This window comes from Thunnus thynnus, chromosome 10 (assembly GCF_963924715.1).
Source record: "Thunnus thynnus chromosome 10, fThuThy2.1, whole genome shotgun sequence".
Taxonomy (NCBI): domain Eukaryota; kingdom Metazoa; phylum Chordata; class Actinopteri; order Scombriformes; family Scombridae; genus Thunnus; species Thunnus thynnus.
The window spans coordinates 13,316,409-13,338,415 of NC_089526.1; the positions used below are offsets into that span (position 1 = coordinate 13,316,409).

Sequence of the window (22,007 nt, forward strand, 5' to 3'; positions counted from 1 at the left end):
CGCCTCATATTTCTGGGCCGATCGATTCCTCTGACTCCCGACAAGACAATAATCGCACCTCCCTCTCTCACTCCATCACTACCATTATTACTGACCTCCCCAGGGAACGAACAGGGTGGAGGGAGGGAGAGAGGGATGAGGAAAGAGGGAAGGATGGAAGGAGGGAGGGTGAGGAATGAGAGGGGGACATGGAGTTGACAAAATGAGCCTATGATGATGAAAAAGCAAAAAGGGACAATGTTGAAAGTGAGACAGGAGGAGTTGGCCTGGAAAAGGGACATCAGAGGCGAAGAAAGGGAAAGAGACAGATAGACAGAGAGAAGGAGACAGAGAAGGAGAGAGGGTGAGAGCGAGGGGGTTGAGATAAGGTGATGGAAGGATGAGGTCTAAGGGAGAAAAGAGAACAGGAAAAATAGGGATGTGACATCCGGGTGAGGTGATAGAGTGAAAGAAAGAAAGAGAGAAAGCCAAATCATAACAGGAAAGGGCAGGACAGAGGCCGGGGCATGGTAAAAAAAAAAAAAAAAAAAAAAAAAAAAAGGCAAGCAATATAGATCACGGCGAGAAAAAAAAAGGAGGACACAAGTGAAGGAGTGCAGTGAGACAGAGGGCCGAACGGAGGGACAATAACGGAGAGAATTAGTGGAGAAGAGATGAAGGATTTGCACTATCTTCTTCTAATAAAGGAGAGAATGAGAGACAGGGACCGGGGAGAGAGATAGAGAGGGAGGAAGGGAGGGGTGGGGTGGGGGTTAGACTGAGGTGAAAGAGGGAGAGACAAAAAAAATATATAGGAACACACTCCAGCTCACACACAAAAACAGAGATATGCACACACAGACACACACACACGCACATAAAGCGATGGCTGTAGTGCTGTGGAGGTCAGTGCTCAGAAATATTATTAAATTGACAAGAGTACAATAGTTGATTGGCAGGCTGACTCCTGCACTGCCATTCAGTGGAGAAGAATAGAGGCAGGGACACACACACACACACACACACACACACACACACAAAATGCATACACATCACAGAACAATCAACACAGCATGTAGAGATATAGAGAAACAAACACACACTCACACTCTCTTTTGTCTGTGCTGTGCGTGCATGTGTGTGTGTGTCCGTGGCTGCCTGCGTGAGCCTGTCACTGCTGCTTCTATGCTTTGAATCCAGATTACAATTACAGTAATTGGCTCTCAATTCGAGGGATTGCTGTTTGACCCCCTCACCTCTCTCTCTCTTTTTTCTCTCTCTCTTTTGCTCGCTCCCTCACCCACAATTTTGCCTCTTCCTCTACCTAACCCCCTCCTCCTCCTCCTCCTCCTCCTCCTTTTCCTCCTCCTCCTCCCCCTCATCAATATTCCTCCGCCTCCTACCTGTATAGCTACATCCATCTTTCTCGGGGTGCAATCCCTCTCCCCCCTGACCCTCCCTCCTTCTCTCTACCTTATCCCTATTCTCCCCCCTCCACACACACACACACACACACACACACACACACACACACACACACACACACTTTTTATCCCTAGCTCTACAACTATCTTTCCTTTCCTTCCTGTTTTCCATCCATTCTACTCCCTGGCTGTTCTACTTCTTTCCCCCTTTTGCCACTTTTTTGCCTCACCCCACCTTTCTTTCAGATAGTTGGGGGGGGGAACTGGGAATCTATTGTATACTTTATTCATGCTGTATTTATTATGAAGAGATAGCTGTTCAGCGGTACAGCCAGGGGGATATATCTTGCATTTGGGGAAAGAGGTGAAAGAACGATAGATAAAAAGAAGGAGGTAAGAAAGGGGGTGATAGAGGTGGTGGTGATGGTGATGGTGTGTTGGGGAGATGGTGGTGAAGCAAGCGAGAAGGAGGAGGGGGGTTAGGAAATTGGTCTGGCTAGCGGAACAGCTTTTCACCTCTCTCTCTCTCTCTCTCTTTCTCTCTCTCCCTCTCTTTCTCTCTCCCTCTCTCTATTCTGCTTTGTATTCTGCAGAGATGACAGGGGGAAAGCTTTATTGCTCCGAGTTTGTATCGATCGGGGCCCCTCTGAGGGGGGAGGCTGGGGGACGCGCTGAGCAGGCCCTTTCTCAACGACCGCAGCTCCAACAACCTCCCCCCCCCCCCCCACACCAGCCTCCACTCCCCTCCTACTAACCTCCCCCCCCATCCCACTCCTCCCTCCAAACCCTCCTCTTGCTCGCTGGCTCGCTCTGAAATTCAAATTCAAGGCTCTTATTCTCAAAGGTTAGGAGAGGGAGAGCACGGGAAAGCAAGAGAGAAAGAGAGACAGAGAGGTTGAATGAAAGAGAGATGGAGGCGTCTGGCTTCTTCTCTTGACTGACGCCCTGAATGGAGCTGGGATCTGATAAGCAGAGCCCACAAACACAAACAAGGGAAGAAATAGAGAAATAAAAGAGAGCAAAAAAAATGACCAAGAGGAATATATCATCTTTCTTTCTTCCTCATCTTTCCATCTCCTTTTCTTTCTCACTAACTCCCCCCCTCCTCCCCCTTCTGTCCTCCTCCCTAATGTATCTCCATATTTTTCCGAGGTGAGAATGATTTTGTTGACAGGTGAAGAATGAGTCGGGTCCGAGCATGCATAAACCCCTCGGCTTCTGTCCTCGTTAGAGGGACACGAGGAGAGCTGGGATCCACTGAGAGACAGAAAGAGCCCATGTGGATCTCACTACATGTTGTGTTTAACTATTTCAATGAGGGACTAAAATAAAAAATCTCTCCCAACGCAGAAATCTCCACAAAGCATGGATGAAAATCAGGGAGTTAAAATAACAAATCACCAAGCTTCAGGCTTCTTTTCTGTTTGACAAGCATTAAATGAAAAGGGGGCAAGACCCAACGTCAAAGCCAACTGACCAAACACTTGACTCATACATGGAAGTGTCCATGTGCACACATACACACACCCACACACACACACACACACACACACACACACACAGCCTATTTATCCGTTAATGGCATGCACAGCGCTGCAGTGAGGCTGGGGAGAGGAACAGATTGTCCATCAGGGGGTTACAGGGTTCAAGTCCATGACCAGAGGGCTAGAGGAAGGTTAGGGGGTTGTAGGTTCAACTCCCAAGGGGAGAGGAGGATCCCTGCTGTCTCCCATCCGACCCCAATTCAACCCCCCCCCACCCAAACCTCCTCCAGGACAATATACCCCCTTGCTTCATCCCCCTCCACTCATCTTTTCTCTCTTCCATCCCGCTGCTGGCCCTTTTAAGCCCTGCTTAGTCTGATCACACACGTGTAAACCTGAGCCTAGCCTCCAGACTCTCTCAAAGTCTCTGATGTACACATGCGTGCACACATGCTGGGTTGCTCATAAACAAACAAAAAAACACACACATTGGCATGCAATCATACACATAACACACTCACTGATGCACAAACATATTCATAAAAATCCAATACACTCTTACAATTCAAATACAAATGATTTGCTCTTGCTATCTTCTGTTTTCCCATATTACAGCATAACATTTTATTTCGACCTACATCATGATTGAAACTGTTTCTACTCGTTTCAAACTCCATCTCACTTACTCCTCTTGTGGAAAAGACCAAACAGAAACACGGCATTGCCTCAGCTATCAGCTGCAGCAGATGTGAGTGGATATGAGATATTTGTGTAAACATTGGATACATATACTGTATATATATTGTCATTGATATTGCTTGTGTGGTTTACGTGCAGCTCCAGATTGAGTTCAGTGATAGAGTATACATCAGAGACTAGCGCTGGATGCTACACGTCTGATTCATAGAAGAATAGACATACACACATCCATGTGCACACACGCATGCATGCACCAGCACACACACACACACAAACTACAATAACCTGCAGGCCTATAACCTGCCTTGTTGGCTGGATGGGTGGATGCATTATTAAACACACAGGATTTCATATGTAGAGACAGAATATGAATGCTGCACTGGGTGCAACTGTGGACCTTTGCTTGTTCACTCTAGTCTCTCCACTCCAAATACTTTTACATTTTCTTTAACTTTATTACACTTAATATTTACTTGATATTATCATTCTATTTCACCACTTTGTAATTTCTCCTCCTGCTACTTCTGTTTACTTTGAATGATTCTTTTGCATGTGTAAGAAGGATCCCTCCTCTGTTGCTCTTTCTGAAATGTATCCCTCTTTAACCCTGACTTTTTCCTTAATAGAATCAAGAGTCTTGTGTGTTGAAACTATCATAAAGGCTTCTCTGACACATTTGTAATTTTGGGCTATAGCAATAAAATTAACTTGACTTGTTCTGCTCTGTTAAAGGCTCCTTGCAATATCTAAACAGCTGTACTTGTTCATACTACAAACTGTAGTGACCATCATTGGTGTTACATTTCCATCAACAGCAGTTAAAATCTGGATGGAAAAAAATGGATCCACCAGAATATGGATTGGAGCCTTCTATTGGTCAAGTAAGTTTGTCTTGATGTCACAAATGACAGTGATGAGAGATCATATATTGATGGTGACAGGTCACAGGCCAGATGGCGAACTTATAACATCATCCGAGTCATCGTGGAAACCACAGCAACCAAGCAAAAACCACTGGATCCCGGCGATTAACCAAAAGGCCCGCACACGAGGAGCGGTCGAACAGCAACTAAACCACAACACAAGCGCTGTGTGTGTTTACATCTGTAGGGCGGGCGGGCTGGGCCCTGACTCTCACGGTAATCGATGAACGAGGGAGGAAAGGGAGGTAGCGGGCGAGGAAGGGATGTGTGTGTGGGGGAGGGTGGGTGGGAGAAAATCGGTAAAGAAAGCAGGTTATCTCCCGTCATTAGGGGAGGGGGAATCCCCGTCTGGAGGGTGGGGAGGGCGGGGCGGGTGAGGAGGGGTGAGGGAAGACTGGGGTTCATTGATAAAAAGGGAGGGAGAAGGGGAGAAGGGGAGACTATGTTTGGCATCGGGAGAGAGCAGACAATTATCTGTATTGATTAGAGCGGCCCAGTACTGTGAAGACTGAGAAAACTATGACTGGATCAATAGAGAGAGAGAGAGAGAGAGAGAGAGAGAGTGGGAGAGATAGGAAGAGAGAGGGAGGGAGTTAGAGGATAGACAGACCAATAGAGAGAAACAAATGACACAGATAAAAGATACATATAATGACAAACATAAAGAGATGGAAACATAGTTTATGGTGCAAAGCGAAGTCAAAGACCCAAGGTGGCATAGACTGTGAGGGGGGAGGAGGGGGGGGGGAGAGGGGGGTGAGTCAATGAAAGCACAAGGAGGTACATTACATTGTTGATGTCATTACTCTTTATCATTGATTTGTCAGCACAACCACAGAGTTCATTCAACAAGCCCACCAGTGCCCTCCCATCACCACAGCACACAGCTAAGCAGAGAGAGAGAGAGAGAGAGAGAGAAACTGAGAAAGACATTAACTAAATACACACTGAGTGACCACAATCTGCCCATTGAGACTGGCGGACACTGACAAACCTGGCAACCCAGAGAAAACTGACAGTGCCAGTCAGAGGCAGAGACAGAGCAACACTTCCTGCTACACTGCAGCCTGTACAAAGACAGAACAAACAAGTTCTTTACTGAAATAAAACTTTAACACCGAGAGTTTCACCAAAACAAATCCAGTATTTACTTGGGGGGAATCCTGAAAATGCCCACAGAAGCAGCAAAATACGTCAAAGACTAAGAGAAAACCAGCTGAACAACACATAAAACTGTACTTTGCAGCTACAATATCTCCTATGGTTCTTACTAGAGCTAAAATAATAAGTTGAAAATAATAATAAGTTGATTTATCGATTAGTTGATCGACAGAAAAAGTGAATTGGCAAAAATTTTGAAAAATCCTTTTCAGTCATTTATGAAGGAAAAAACTTTTGCTTGTTCCACCTTCTCAAATGTGAAGATGTGCTGCGTTATTCTGTTTTATATTGTAAATTGAATATGTTTGGGTTTTAGACTGCTATTAACACAAGATTGCTTAAAAACAACACTAATAAATTAATCAATTATTTAAACAATTGTTAGTTGCATCCATATAGTTCCAAACATCATATTCAGTTGTTAATCTACATCTCATCTTATTATAACATATATATTCTTTTACTCTTTTACTTTTTTCAATGATTTGTTTTCATTGATGATGGTATATTATGTGGTACAGTAATGTAGTTGTGTTTTGTGTAGTATACGTAGTGTATGTTGTATTTTGTACTGTATATAATGGGGAAATGTGCAAAATATTTGTCATCATTTTTCTGTATATTGTGATTTATTAAACTTACACTGTAAACCTTGTGCAACATGCTTTGGCAATACTGTACTTTCATACTCCAATAAAGCAAATTTGGATTTGAAATTGACAGAGAAAAAGGATCTGAGATGTCTCTGTGTGTGTGTCTGTGGTGTGTGTGTGTGTAGCAGGGGGAGCTTTGAAAATATCAGGAGAGAGGTGGTGTTCAGGTAGGGGGCCTTGCTGTGGGGCCTCTTTTTGTCCGGGACAAAAACCAAAATGGTGGAATAGAGGTGGAACAAAAGGCACACGGGGGGAAACAGGAGAGTGACAACCTGTGCTGAGTAAAAACATCCTGCTGGCATACACACGCGCGGACACACACTCCCACACGCACACGCATTAATCCCTAATCAGACCCCACTGAGTGTCTGTGCAAGTACCCGCTCACTACACTTCCGGTTGCAACTTACATTTCTTGGAATCCTTGGCCCCATTACCCAGGCAACCTGGACCCACACCGCTCGCACAAACACACACACACACACACACACACACACACACACACACACACACACACACACACACACACACACACACACCGACACAGGGGACTGCATCTGTCATTCCTTAGTTTATTGAACATTACAAGATGATAGAATTCAGCTTCCTACTCTCCTGATATCTTTTGACACCAAAGAGGAACGTATTGTCAGAAAAGGTTTATACAAAAGCAAACAAATAGATGAAAAAACATAAACTCTGAATGGGGGAGCCGGGCTGGATATTGAGGAAACCTTTGGTAAGGGCAGAAAATGTCAGGTTTGACAAATGACCTTTTAAACATGGAGCAGATGTAGAGAGTCATGTACACTGTGGACAGAGGGCAGCTCAACTGTCTGTCTCTTAACAGCTAGTGAAAAGATAAGCGTCACTGTTCCATACTGTTAAAATAAAACACTTACATTACAACAAGTTGAAATTGAAATCTGAAACAAACCAAAGCATTATAGATAAAAGTGAATTTCATACTTGTGGGAAGACAGTAGAAAAGCAGTTTTGTGGCTGTGTAATAAAGCCACAGAGTAAGGAAGATGAAGAAAAGGGGGGGGGGGGGTGTACAAAAGCATTTGAGATGGGGTTGAAATACACAAAAAAAGGAGTAGTATATAAAAACTGGAAAAAAGCAAACTAGAAGTAAGCAGGAAGGAAAGAAAATGTGACAAAGACAGAGAGGGAGGGAGAACAGGACATGAATTACAGGTGTAGAGTTATGCATGCATGACATCACTGGACCCCTCCTCCAGCCCTTGGGACTGGGCACCTTGGAAACGGTCGCTAAGGGAACAGAGTACTGAGAGAGAGAGAGAGAGAGAGAGAGAGAGACAGACAGAGAGAGAGAGAGAGAGAGAGAGAGAGAGAGAGAGGTGGACAAGATGGTTGAAAAAAGAAATTCAAGAGGTAGAAGACAGACAGCTAATGAAACACTGAATTCATCCTCAGTAAGAAAAGGGGAGAAAACAAAGCAAAATCATGTGGTCGGAAAAAATGTTCACGTCCCTAACAAACAAGCGTTTTCCTTCCTTGTGTCCCATTCAGCAAATGGGCCACCTCTGCTCGTAAAGGGTGAAAAAGCAAGCTCCATCACGGCTAGAGCCTGCATTGTCCTCCTCCCCCATATACTGTGACCTCTCATCCACTCCAGTCATTTAGAGAGGGGAGATTTAGTGCAGCACCGATGCAGTGTGATGGTAAAAACTGGCGCATGATAGAGAGGCAGAGGTGGCCTCGGGTCTCCGGTTTAACACATGGAGAAATGTTGATGGAAAAACATGTTGATGGACAAAGAGAAGACAGTATAGTGAAATGTTGGCTGTTAATGTATATGGGTTCTTGGAGGTCGTTTTCGACCAAGAAGCTAGAAGCTCGGTAAGTGGAACGAGAAATTTAACAACGCCCACTTTAGTCTTTTGAGGCGTCAGAGTAACGAACACACATGCCCGCATCCACAGGAAAAGATCTTCTGTATCATTCTGACCTCGGCAAACTCTCCTCATCCCTGTAGACGATGCAATGTCCACACTCTCACACACACACACACACACACACACACACACACACAGCGGCTGAATGGCTGCACTTTGCCTGCCTCTGTCTTCTCCTTTGACCAGGAAACCAGTCATTCTTGGCTCCCAACTTCAACACCTGATCGACATTACTGCATACTATCAACACATCAAGTAACTGCAGCTGCGAGGAAACCAAAAATATATATTTTGCATCAACAAAGCACTGCAGAGTTTATGCACATAACAAATACCTACATTCTGCATGCAGCATATTTGCAAAGCAGCATCATATACATATCAAAGGCTTGGTTTTGGTATGCAATATAGATCTGGTATGGATGCATAATATGTGATCAATATCTATTGCTGAATAAAACATGCTGCTGGCTTTTGACAGGCCGATTTGAAATGGAGATGCTATGCTAATACAAAAGGCTTCGGTGAGATTGGCCCTGAACCCTCCACATACCAGCAGTTCACATTTGGACGCTTTCACCTGCACTCTCCATAATGCATGAGCTGCCTGAATATACTGTATATCACCCCCTGCAATGGCTCACTCACACACACACACACATCCACATGCACAACAATGCGCGAACACACTGGTGTGTGCACAAGGATATGGCGCACGTACACACAAGACAGCTATGCACACCTACATGAGTCCACCATAGCTGAACACAAAACAACCCAAAGACACAGACTCCATGGTGAGAATCTGATACCTTACATGTAGAAAAGAAAGAAAATACAGAAAGAAAAAAAAACAACCTATTTTGTCACAGGAAAAAAAAGAAAGAAAACTATAAGAAAAATAAAACTTTGCTGTAATTTAAGAAGTAGCGTTTGACAACCTTAAATGATCTATTTTCTATTTACTGTCAGATTTTCGCCCGCAGAAAAACGACATAACTCCTTTAAAAGCTTTGATTGCTGCGAAACATGTAGGAGCCACATCTAGTAAAAGCTAAAAAAAAAAAAAGAAAGAAAAAACAGATAAAAACACTGTTTGTCTTCTTTGATCAAGTGGTGTGAGAGACACAGGCAGTGCTTAATCAAAACACTGGTAAGCCATCCTGAACTTCGAGGCTTTCAGCGGCAGGAAAAAGGGTCAGGGTTGCTGAACAACTCAGTGTGAACTGGTCTGGAGTTTGTGTGTATGTGCACGTGTGAGTGCTTGCGTGTGTATGTGTGTACGTCTGCTGTTTCTTTGCGAGAGACCATGTCAGTGGTGTCTGTGGGCTGCCAATTAATACACACACACGCACACAGACACACAGTTTTTTGAGAGGTAGAGTCAGCTGCAAGCAACAAATGAAGAATAGAAAGTTATAAAAGTAAAGACAGTTGTAGAGTAGATGTTACTGCTGGGGACATTACAGCAGGGAAGATTATGATTTATATTACATTACATTATTTTGATAGAGAATATATACATTTACAGGGCAGTATGTCTGTTTTAGAAGACAACTGAATTTACTTAGTGCTTCTCTCTCTCTCTGTCTCACTGCCCCTGCTGGTCTTTAACCTTGGCCTCTGGTGCTTCTGCCTATCGCAATAAAGTCACCCCTCCTCCTCTTTACCTCTCCCTCCCTCCCTCCCTCCCTCCCTCTCTCTCTCTCTCTCTCTCTCTCCCCTCCCTCTTTTCTTCCACCACCTCCTCCTCTCTGTCTCTCTCTGTCCCCCCGGCACCACTGTTGTCCACTGTTCCACTCATTCATAGTAAACACTATTGATTTTCAGCAGGGAAAATAAAAAAAGGCCATGAATTTTAATGCCCCTATCTGTCCCCTTCTCCATCTCTTCCTATCCCCCCTGCTTCTCCCTTCCCTTCACCCCCCCGCTCCTCCACCACCACCACCTCCACCCCTTCTTTCCTGAGGGGAGGATAAAGAGATGGGGATTGTGTATATGTGTGTGTGTGTGTGTGTGTGTGTGTGTGTGTGTGTGTGTGTGTGTGTGTTGTATTATATGTGTGAATGTAAGGTGGCGGTACGGGGAAGGAGGAAGGGGGGGGGGGTTGCATTTCTCATTTCCCAGCTGTGCCTCTCTCACACAACTGCTCCCCTCACCCCCTACACCTCTCTTTCTCCCCATCCTATCCTTCTCTCCTCCTCCGTCCTTCTCCTTGTCCCTCTGTCGCGCCCCTGTCCTCTTCACACTGGCTTCGACTCTAGGGAGAGGAAGCAAACGAAGCTACGGCACACACACACAGAGCCGATCATCAAACCGGATAGGGGCTGTCCCATTCTGTTGGTGCGCACACACTTAAACAATCACATGCACACACACCACAAGTGATACAACCACCCTTTGGTCAAGGCAACACACAGGCAAGACAAACATCTAGATATAGATGCCCTGATTTACACACACACACACATAAACGCACACACACACAGGCACTATGAATGACACCATTCAACATCACTGCATTTCAACAGCAGCTCAGTCAAGTATTTAAATTTCCTTCCTTCTTCTTTCCAATGACTTCCTGCTCCGTCCTCGCTCTCGCTCCTGTGTCTTGTTGCATTTATCTACCTTCAACCCTCCCCCTCCTCCTTTCTTTTCTCTACGTCCCTTGCCCAGCCTCTCTCTCCTCTACTCTGTGTATTGATTTTGCTATAAGCGGTGTCCCGGTTGCGACAGGTTAGCGCAGACAGACAAAGGCAGACTTCATCAACCAGCGTTAAACACAGGAGCCACGTCCTCAATAATCACTCCATCACACAAAAGACGACGAGAGAAAGAGAGAGAGAGAGAGAGAGGGAGAGCGGAAAAGAGCATGTATTGACAAACTGCAAGGAGCGGAAAAGAGGGGAAGACATGGCGTCGTGGAATATTTTCTAGATTGTGTTTTAGTTTTGTTTAACCCTCATCCTGACCAACATATTTAACGTACAAGGACTACTGACTGGGGTCCCTGGGGACCTGTAAGAAACAACCATCATAGCAAAATGTTAACTTATTTCTTCTCAAAATATTATTAGTTATGTAATTAGTGTCCTCTGAAAAAAACTGATTATTATTATTTTAGAAAAGTTACAGTTAATTTGCATATATACTAAATATGTACTTTTCTGTAATACAAATTGCAGCTTTTATCCCAAGTACAATCTTTCCACAAAGCCTTCAAAATGAGTGCCCCCTACCCCCCTCTCACCCAGTGATGAGGGATACTTCATGTTCATTGCAACACCAGCTCTAATTAGTATCTTTTTAAATTTTTGGCTGGAGCCAAAGGAGGAATTTTCTTTTACTAACCTCATTAAAACAGTGAGTCTGTGTGGACTTTGCTGGTCTTTTTTTTAAAAACAGTCTGAATTTAGAAGTGCATGTGCATATGTGTGTGTGTGTATGCGTAAGCATGTGCATGAATGTGTACGTGTGCTTGTATCCGTGTGTGTACACAGACAGTTTTCATCTCCACTTAATCTCCCGCTCCTAATTCAGAGTGTACATTGAGCCGCCTAATAGGATGTGACTGGAGCGCCTGCTGCAGCGCTAGCTAGCTAGCCGCTAATGAGAGGGCCGCCACAGCCGGAGAATCAAAGCGCTTCATCAGCACTCCTAATTACTGTAAACCTCGTTAGCTCGCTGGAGAGCTAACATCTGCTCCCGCTAACAAAGTACATCCAAATATAACACGGACCTGGCCTGGTGTGTTCAATGAGAATCACAGACTGTGCTGCTACCACACCCAGAGATTTCATTGTTCTGGCCTGTGTTGCAATTGTAATGACAGCAGAGGAGGTTTGTAGCTATTCAGGCTGAAGTGAAAAGCAGAGGAAAAGCTACTAGTCCAAGTTCAATGCTATTTACATTGTAACGACAATCAATACACATTTTCCCATTAACTGGGGTTACAGAGGGCTGTTGGAAAGCTAATCTGTGATGTTGTATAGTAGTATGCTGAGGTCTGAGGGTGCTAATGTTGCCCATCTATGAAGCAGCAGGTGTGTGGACAGCAGGTTTCCATGTAGCTCTGTCTGTTTGCCCGCTCACCCCCTCTCTATCGCTGATCAAAGCACTTCCTTTCAACCCACCCCCCACCCCCCAACCACCTTCTGCTGTTCCTCTCTTCCTCCTCCACCTCCCCTGGCCTCCCCCTTTTCCCCCCATCATAATTTGACTGATGATTACACTTGTCACTCAAGGCAGCATGTGGCCAATTAGGAGGAGGGGTGACGGCGAGGGGAGGGGCGAGCAGGTTGTGATGAAGGGGGGTGGGTGGCAGGAAATTTGGGTTACAACTTTGAGTCGCTTGTTCCACTCAGGTAGCCTTTTTATCTCTTAGCTGTGATAAAAACAAATATACGTTTTGTTCAATTTTCCTTAAGAGACTCGAGAAACATCCAAGAGCGGCTCTTTCGTCCCCTCTCTCCGACGCTCTGGCCTTGTCTCACACTCTCTTGGCCACTTCAGTGTCTCTCCATGTTCCAGGGTAATCACAGACTCATTTAAAGTCACTTTTGTACACTACCTCTGACTGGTGGTTAAGAGTGCGACCGCAGACTAAGCTTTTATGGGCCTTAATGTGTCCTACAGACACTTTGGCAACCAGGCTGCTGCTGCCAAAGATGCAAGGAGAGAGAGAGATAGAGAGAGAGAGAGAGAGAGAGAGAGAGAGGGAGGGAGGGAGGGTGAGGGAGGGAGGGTGAGGGAGGGAGAGAGAACAGGACATATGAGGCCAACAGCCATGGCGACTTAACCAGGCTGAAAAAAGGGGGAACGAAAGAGGATGAAAGAGGAGGGAGGGAGAGGGATGTACACAACAAAATGGACAGAACATGGGAGCGTCAAAAGAAAGGGGAGAGAGAGGTCACTTAGTCACTCCTTCGGCACCCCCTACTCTGCGCCTCCTCCCTTGTCCCCTTTACAAGCAGACAAAGGGACAGAGGGGTGCAGCCCTTGTACAGAAGAGGGAGGGGTTTACGCCTCCCTCTGTCATCCCCCCCTTCTCTCTGCCCCCATAGACAACCAGGGAATATGGTTGGTATGGATAGATGCAGGTAGAAGAGAAGCCCAGCTGGAGTAATTAGCAGCACACTGGAGGTGTATCAGCTAAAAGGCTTTGATCAAAAATGCAAATTTGACAGGGGGAAAAAAATCAAATGGAATGCTTTACAAATTTAAAATCAATAACAGCGGCAGCATGTCAATATCATACTAGTAATTCTTTGTTAACTCTGAAGTATTTTTAATATCCTGCCACTTGCTTTTATAAGCAACGAGAAAAAGAGTGAGAGTATGCACTTATAAAAGAACGGCAGCGTAAGAGAGATTGCACAAGGGAATGAGAAGGAGAAGAGGTGGTGGAGTACAACAGATTAATTTCAGAACAGAGCGCTCCTGCCGAGAGAAGGATGGAGAGCAGGAAGGATAGAGGGGATAAAGAAAAGGGAAAATGCCAAGAACAGAAAGAAAGGAGGGAGATTAAACATGCATTCAACTCTCTCAAAGGGCTGAGCTGCTTTTGGAGAGTCTCCGATCTGTGTGTGTGTGTGTGTGTGTGAGCTATATGTGTGTGTGTGCAGTCCAGAGGGTGCATTTGTGTTGATGTGACATTGCTTATACCAGACATGTTGCCTGCCTCTGCCTCAAAACCCGATCCGTAAGCACTCTCATCCACCCTCCCTCTGAAGGACAGCAGTGGAACCCCAAAGGTTAATAGGACCCCTTCATTACCATAAATCTTATCAGCTAAATGAAATGGAGAGAAGGACCCCTGATTTAGTTGTCCGCTCTGCCGGGCTAAGGGGAGACACCCAATCAAACCCCTGGATTTTATTGGTCTTTTTTATTATCTAAATGTACTGGTACATGAGCGGGGTGGCAGAGGTGACAGCCTGCAGCAATCAACAACAAAAAAAGACAGCCGCTGGTGAAAACACATTGTTGGCCTGTTTACGAGACCACGGTCATCTCAGCAAATAGACTGCCCGGATCTTGCATACTTTTGCTATGAAGAAATGCACAAAGCTTCGGTCCCTCTGACCAGGGGAATGCGGAGAGTCTGTCGCTGAGCCTTTGCACTGATGTTTGAATAAATCAAACAATCTTGAGTGAAAAATGGCACTAAAATCAGCTAATCAAGTCTTCAATATGGTCAGCAGGAGTTCAAAGGCTTGTTTTGACTGCGTTGTTTGATTTGGGTGATTGGCGGCATGCGGCGAAGCCCACTTCAACCCTGATCACGGCCAGGCCACCACTGACTGAGTGTCCACACACACCAAGAGTACAACAGGATGTCCCCCATGTGGAGGTCAAGGATGCTTGAGTTCTCTGTATGTACATCAACTGTATGTTACTGAAGGAGAGAGAGAGGGAGAGGCGACAAGAAACACAGAAAGAAAGGTATAGATCGATACCAAGAATAGAGTCAGGTGGTTTATATGTGTTTATTCCTGCTGATGTGTTGATTAACTGCCCGCACACATGGACCCACATATGCACACACACTCCATTTATCCCTCTCTGTGTGTTCTCTAGGTGATAGGTCTGATTAAGTGGCCCGCTCACCCGGCCTCTGATTAGGACTAATGCTGGGCTGTATTTCATTGGACACAGCGACCAACTGAACAAAATTATTCCTGAGTGGGAGTACGTGTGTGTGCCAATCCAATGACATAGTGCGTAGCGAGTTAACGCATTCAAGTAAAATGGATGGCCTGTAAATGCTACTCATTCTGCTCTTTAGATGAATATGTTTGGATGATTTGATTGTCTTGCTGTGCGTCCCGCTGTGTGTGCTGTAAGTGTCTTTGTTGGAGGATGCATATTAAAAAGCATTTGTGTAAAGGTCATTGTTTGGTGGCGTGTGTGAGTGTGTATATATGTATGTGTGTGGTAATGGTTATTAATACGCTAATGGTTGATGAGGATGTAGCGTATGTGTGTGTGCCCTGGTCTGTCCTGTTCCCCGGGAGAAATTCAATACCACTCACTGCTGCTAATGAGCTGTGGGACCTCATCAGCATTAATACTACATTAGTCTCAACCAACACACATATCACTGCACACATACACACAACCATACACTATATATAAAATAAAGCCACAGGCACATATGCCCACCTGTGCAAATCCATAAAAAAGTAAACAATTAATAGGATTAAAAGGGAATTTTCAAACCCAGCTGTAACACAAGTGAGACAGCAGTACTAATGTTATTATTACACACTGGATTTGTATGGATTAATTCAAAACCATGAAACAGACTTAATTCCCAAATGCTATACATCAATTTCAAAGAAAAATATTGTCACGTTAAGTACATAAATACGAGAAATTGTGCTATAATTGTCATAAATGCACCTTTTCTGTTGCCAGATGATTTTAGTAATATTCTATGATGACTTTCAATCATTTTCTTGGAGCAGGTCTCTGGAGCAGGTTTTCAAATGCTGTTAGTCTTATTACATAAACACATCAGTTAAACATAAGACGTCACTGCTAGGGCTCCTTTGGGCCTCGTCACGTTGTCAAACTGTGTCGGAGGGCATCTACGTGATCCTAATATACGTAAATAGCCGAACCGATAGCCCATTAGCTCCTGAAGCATTCTGCCATCAGACTGCTGTATTCAGGACCCTGTGGCTGGCTCATATACTGCAATCTAATTCTACTACCACAGGGAGAGGAGAGGAGAGAGAGAATTGTATTGTGACAGAGAGCAGGAGGGAGTGGGAGGGAAAGGGAGAAGAAGAGGAGAGAGAGGGCTACAGAGAAGGAGAGAGGTAGCTTAATGCAATAAAGAATGTAGTATTGACATCTTTCTCGTGTCTATTGATTCCCCATTATGTTGCTAACAAACCCAGGTTGACATTTTGTCATTTGCAATCATGTTAACACTGCGACTTGCACGCTCCCCTCCACAAACCGATCTATACCTACACACATAGTTTGCACGTGTACTCATGCTTGTGCACACATACACACACACACACACAGAACAAATGGGTAAGCACATGCATGGTCTCACATCATGTAGCAATCGAAGACATGTACCCGTGCCCTGTACACATGTAGAAATGTCTTGAAGGTAGCCAGGAAGCACAGGCACAGCACTGTAGACCTGGTGATTAATGGATTAAGACTGAACATTTCACTGGAATGCACGGCGTGAAATAAAAACATCAGATCGGTCCGTCATGATCAGGAAATGTGGTTAGGAAGACCAAGTATATCAATATCTGTATGGTTAAATGTTTCTCTGTCTGAAATGCAGAAACAGAAATAACGCACATTACCAGAGTCTAAAATCTGAGGTGTGTTTGAGTATAAGTGAATGTGTGTATGTGAGAGAGAGAGTTATAAGGTATATGGTAGGAGATGGTGGTTAATGGTGTGTGACAGAAGGTGCATAGCTGAGATGAACTGAATCTAGGTGTGTGTGTGTGTGTGAGTGTGTGAGAGAGACAGAAGGAGAGAGAGAAAGAGAAAAAAAAGCAGTATCCAGTCTCCTTGATGTCCCATCATATCATATCATATCTATCCCCGCGCTGTGTGGGAAACCTGCGGTTTCTCCTCGATGTCCCATTAAACTTTCATACACCAGTTAATGCTGATGGTTTCACAAACCACACACCGCTAAACACACACACACACACACACAAATAGTTCACATAGCAGTGGTCCTGACCTGTACCTTAACAGACACATTGCCATTAAAAATACAGCAAAACCTGGATCAGTTAGAACAGTTTGCTATCCAGGTGGAAAACAGTCTAACTGCTTGTTTTATGCTATATGATGGTCTGTCTCTTTCATGACAATGTGTGTGTGCGTGTATGTGTGTGTGAGCCCCCACAGGGGTTGTGCATGAGTGCTTGAGGCCTGTTGTAACATGAAAGAGAATGAAAACACAGGGGGCAGAGAAGGGTCAGGTGTGGCTGAGTCAAACACTCTTGCTGTGACCTCTGACCCCACACAGAGCTCCAACTCAAAGGAGTCAAGGAGCTGCCACCAGTCAAAGAGACAAGTTAACTGAGAGCTCGAGTCAAGAGCCCTACAAGGCCCCAGAAAACCTGTGTGTGTGTGTGTGTGTGTGTGTGTGTGTGTGTGTGTGTGTGTGTGTGTGTGTGTATGTGGGTGGGGGTATTAAAATGTTCTGTGTGAACCAATGGAGGTTGGGAAAACACAGATTAGATTAAAGCTCAAGGGCACTGTGCCTGAACTGGACAACAAGTTACTGAAAACCCCTCTGTGGCGTGTTGACTCTATCTCAATATTACTGAGTAAAAACGTCCATGTGATGCTGTCCCTTGCTGTTTGCTGATGCACAATTCTTGTAGAACCAACAGTGCAGTCCTGTTTCAGTCCTGAGATGCTGAACCAACCCTGCCCCCTTTTAGCGACAAACCCTCAGAGTTTGAAAAGGACAGCAACTTGTACCCTGTTATCAAAATGGAATAAAATCAGCATAGCATTGTGAATCACTGTTATCCCACCATCTAAGGAATCCAGCAGCCTGTGTACACATCCCATCAGTTTGCTTGCTTATTCAGATGCTGGCCCTGGCCCAGGACACTGCAACATAATGGCTCATCCGTGGTTTACTCTCACCTCTCAAGCTCAAACTGGGTTTTCCTTTCCCTCCTCGTTTTTCACTCTGTCATCTACTCTTACTTTCACCCGCTTCTCTCTCTCTCCCGCTCTCTCTTTCCACATTTTTTTTTATCTCATTCTGACATTCGCCATTTTTCAGCGTACGGAGCGCGAAAACTCCTCCCCCCCGGTCCCCGCTCCTTCGCCTCGTCCTCTCTCTCCATCCCTCTCCCCTCTCTTCTGTGTGTATATCTCTAGAGATATGGTGAGTAACAAGTCCCCCTAGTCCCTCTACACTCTTTTTTTCTCTCCCCCTCTTTCACCTATCCCTTCACTGTCACATGCTGTGCACTGCTGACTGAGTATGTGGAGTGAAGGTGAAGCCTGGCATCTCTGAAATCAAATGGGCTTGAACTGATTTGGAAATGAGAGGGGAGCGGTGCACTTGGGGGGGTGGGGGTGGGGTGGGAGTTTGCCTGGCCCTTTAAGAGCCCATCCACCAGCTAAGGTGCACACCAGCCCCATTTATGCACCATTACGCACTGATACGCAAGTTCCTGTATATGCATTAGTGAATAACTTTAACACGTCGTAAATAACAGCCTGTTGACCTCATATGGCATTTTCAGTCACTTCCCCATATGCGAACACTCTTTCAGTGTGCATACAGGCATATGTAGGGCAGAAAAACTGTTGGAGCCAGCTCATCCTTCCCTCTCCAAAGATGTAGAGGAGCAAAGGGGCTGAGCAGCTGTTGCATGTCTGAGAAACAGTCGAAGCTGGAATGAGCTCTCTCACAACGACAGTCAGTGACACACTGAAGCCGGCCTGGCTGCTCCCACCATGCGTCCTTTTATTCCGCTTCAGCGCAGATGAAACGCAGACGGCGCCCCAGCCGGCACCCTCCCCCTCCCACTCCCTCTGCTCCTCCGCTCTCAACCGTGCAGCAGCAACGGGACAGAGAGATGTAGTAACTGGAAGTCTATTTCCAGTGGTGTTTACAAAGATGCGAACCTTGTCCCCCTAACCGGCACGCAAGTCAAAGCAAAAAGCAGCCACCGAGGCAAATTAGAGAAGCTCAAACGCGAATCATTAACAAATATTTAATGAATAAAACACAATCACATAACAGTATGAAATATAAAGAGGGAATAGTGGTGTTTTCTCTCTCTCCTCTCGTTTGTTTGTTCGTTCGTACTACTCCGAGCACCTACTCTCTCCTTCTATCTCCCCCTCTCCCTGCTTCCACCGGCCCAAGAATCGATCTCCGCAGGATCGATAAGTTGGCATGAATATTCCCTGCCTGCCGAGAGTCTAGTTGGGGAGAGACGGAGACTGAGGCTCAGGCGCAGGCAGTGGAGGAGAGGGGAAGGACGGAGGCAGGAGAGGAAAAATACTCGGAAAGGGAACATATAGGCGGCGTGGAAACGAACCAACACACGGGTGGAACAGTGGCGCATCGTTCCACAGAATGGACAGCGAAAAAAATGGACATTTTACGCAATTAATTTACAATCAGTCCGGACATTCCAGCGCGCTCGGAAAAGCTTCGCTCGTTTTAACAACCGTCCCACAAGTGTAAAGGACTCCGTTTAAGCCGTCAAAAGGAGCCGGAGGAGTGTGTGTGCGTGTGTAGGTGGGTGTGTGCGCCGACAGCTCTCCCCCGCTGCAAGTGCATCGGCACCGAGCAAGGCGGGGCGGGTCTGCATGGCTGTGTCTGGCCGACATGGAGGAGGTGTAGCAGGGAGAAGAGAAAAATGTCTTACCGGAGCTGGAGCGGAGAGCCAGAGGGGACTTGAGACGCCAGGCGTTGAGGTCAGGGGCAGTTCTCTGAAACACGAACGGCACCGGCAAGGGAACAAACATGATCTTCCTCCGGCTTCTTGTTTTGATGCAAATAATCTGACAGAAGTACTGTAATGAGCTCTGTCCTCTTCTGAGTCTTCTGTATCTTCGTCCGTCTTCTTGGTAGACAGCTTTGGGAAAATATTTGGTATGGAGAGCTCACAACATTCGCCGTTAGGTGTGTACACATGTAGCCCAGCTGCGCACTTTTATTTACATTTGTGGATGTCGACTGGTGGCCGGCATTAGATTTGGTGTAAATGTGCATAGAACATATATGTAGGGTGGTCCCTTGAGTGCAGCAGTTATCTTACAGTCCAGACTAACACACAGACGGATAGAGGAGATCAGACCTCACTTCTACAGGCAACAGGAAAAGTTGTGTTACAATTACGGGCCTATTGTAGTAGCTTTATAATTAAAGGTTGTGTGTCGCCTGCCTTTCGTTGACGCACCTGCGTCTCTCTGTTACCTTTGCACTGCTAAAGCGTTCTCCTTGAGTAAACATAGAGGCCCGGGAGCTTCTTTTCTCCTGTCACTCCTCACCAGTAATGTTTCCTATAGGTGTGAAAAGGCATGAGAACAGTCGCTAGCCAACTCCTGTAGCATCACCGGCCGGGGGTTAGCTTTGGTATTCGCTTTTACACCACGATAAATTATAATACATAGAAAACAGACAAGACAGTGTAAAAGGCCAGCAGAGTTATAAAGTCTTATTTGGATTTCTGTGGTAGTATTTGGTTTGATCTATTGTATTTGGTCTCTAGCTGCACGCGCTCCCTCATCCCCTCTCCTTTGCATGAAGGCTTACATATAAGACATTCATCCGCTCGCGCAAAGCAGCGGATCGCGTCGCGAGCACATTTAAAACAGCCTCATTAAAGGCGATCATCAACAAATAAATAAACAAGTGGTGGAAAAAGGCTTCACGGACACACACACAAACAACGCGCGCGCTTATTGGCCCTGACGCTCCTCCTCCCTCGCTCTCTGTCACAAGGCAGTAATTAAAACGCAATCAATCGATAGATAAATAAATAAATAAATAAATAAGCTACAGCGAATAAATAAATAATTAAAAAAAACACAACAACGGAAATAAGAAAGCGTATATACTCCGGTTATGGTCTCGCGTTTTATCGGAACACTTGCCTATCTCCGTCCATCCGCCTGTGTGTCTTTTTTGTCTGTCTGTTTGTCCCCGTTATTATTTGGGAACCCCAATAGCTCATTCGACCCGGCTCCCTCCAGGATTGTAGCGATCTGCCACTAGGCTGGCCGCAACATTGAGGCGAGAGAGGACCCGCTACTACTCACACATCACCACCCCACCCCCGCACCTCCCCTCCCTCCATCCCTCCTTCCCTCCCTCCCCTCCCTCCTTCCTCCCACCCACCCCCATCTCCCTCATTTTCACTACCGCTGCAAAAGGTATCCTGTATTGATTTCTGGATTTTTTCCCCCCTCTTAATAATACCGGCTATAATGATGCCAATGGTGATCAGTGCATTACTGCCGGCCTGCTTGGGAAGGGATGAAGACCCGATAAGAGAATCCATGGATACCTATAGGCTAGGTGCTTAACGCTAATACCTACCAGGATACCCAGCATGCACGCAATTAAGTTACTGCTTTTAATAAGCCCTCCTGAGCGGACGAGGGTGTATCATTAGGTTATTCAGATACAGGAAGACAAGAGCGACCACTGCTGTTCCAAGCATGATAAATAATGACGCTGGTTTAAAGCCTGGAAATAAATTTAGGTGAATATTTAAACTCCTGAAGATGCATACATCATGTGCATGGACAATTTTTATATTAGCATTTTAAATAAGTGATTAAAATGCACACAACTTGCAAAATAAAAAAAAAAAACGCGAGAGAGCAAAGGTGTCAAGGGATGAGCTCCTGCATGATTGAAGTGATCACCACCCTCCTCTCCTCCCTCCTGCTCCCGGATCTTGTTCCCTCCGTCCCGGCCACGCATGCCGGCCTCCCCAGCATGCCTCCCCCTCGTCTCCTGCCCTCTCCCTCTCCGGCACCGACATGTTACACGCTGTCAATTACAGGCCAGCATCAGTCAACGCCGGGCGCTTACACACCAGATTATTGTCGATATAGATTTTTAAATAGAAAAATCTATACCTTAAACATCGCAGTCAATACGGGCAAATCAATAGGAATGAGCGAGCTCTTGCTCCTATAGGCCCTGAGAGCCCCATCCCGCAGGACTGTTTATACCTGCTCACTTAACGCTGCAGGTGATTAGGCCCATTTTAAT

General features: G+C 45.6%; 1 protein-coding gene across 4 annotated transcripts in view; it reads right to left on the reverse strand.

Moving 5' to 3' along the window:
- pou2f2b (POU class 2 homeobox 2b) overlaps positions 1 to 22,007 on the reverse strand; it is a 66,424-nt gene that overhangs the window by 25,221 nt on the left and 19,196 nt on the right. The window contains exon 1 of one of the 4 annotated variants that reach the window (XM_067601069.1): positions 19,648 to 20,974. The exons of 1 other annotated variant lie outside the window; for it this stretch is intronic. In XM_067601069.1, the coding sequence (XP_067457170.1) occupies positions 19,648 to 19,747 (100 nt within the window). In that variant the 5' untranslated portion in view covers positions 19,748 to 20,974. Of the gene's footprint in view, positions 1 to 19,647; positions 20,975 to 22,007 lie in introns of those variants that run through there. 2 more of the 4 variants (XM_067601072.1, XM_067601073.1) reach the window with 2 other exon arrangements.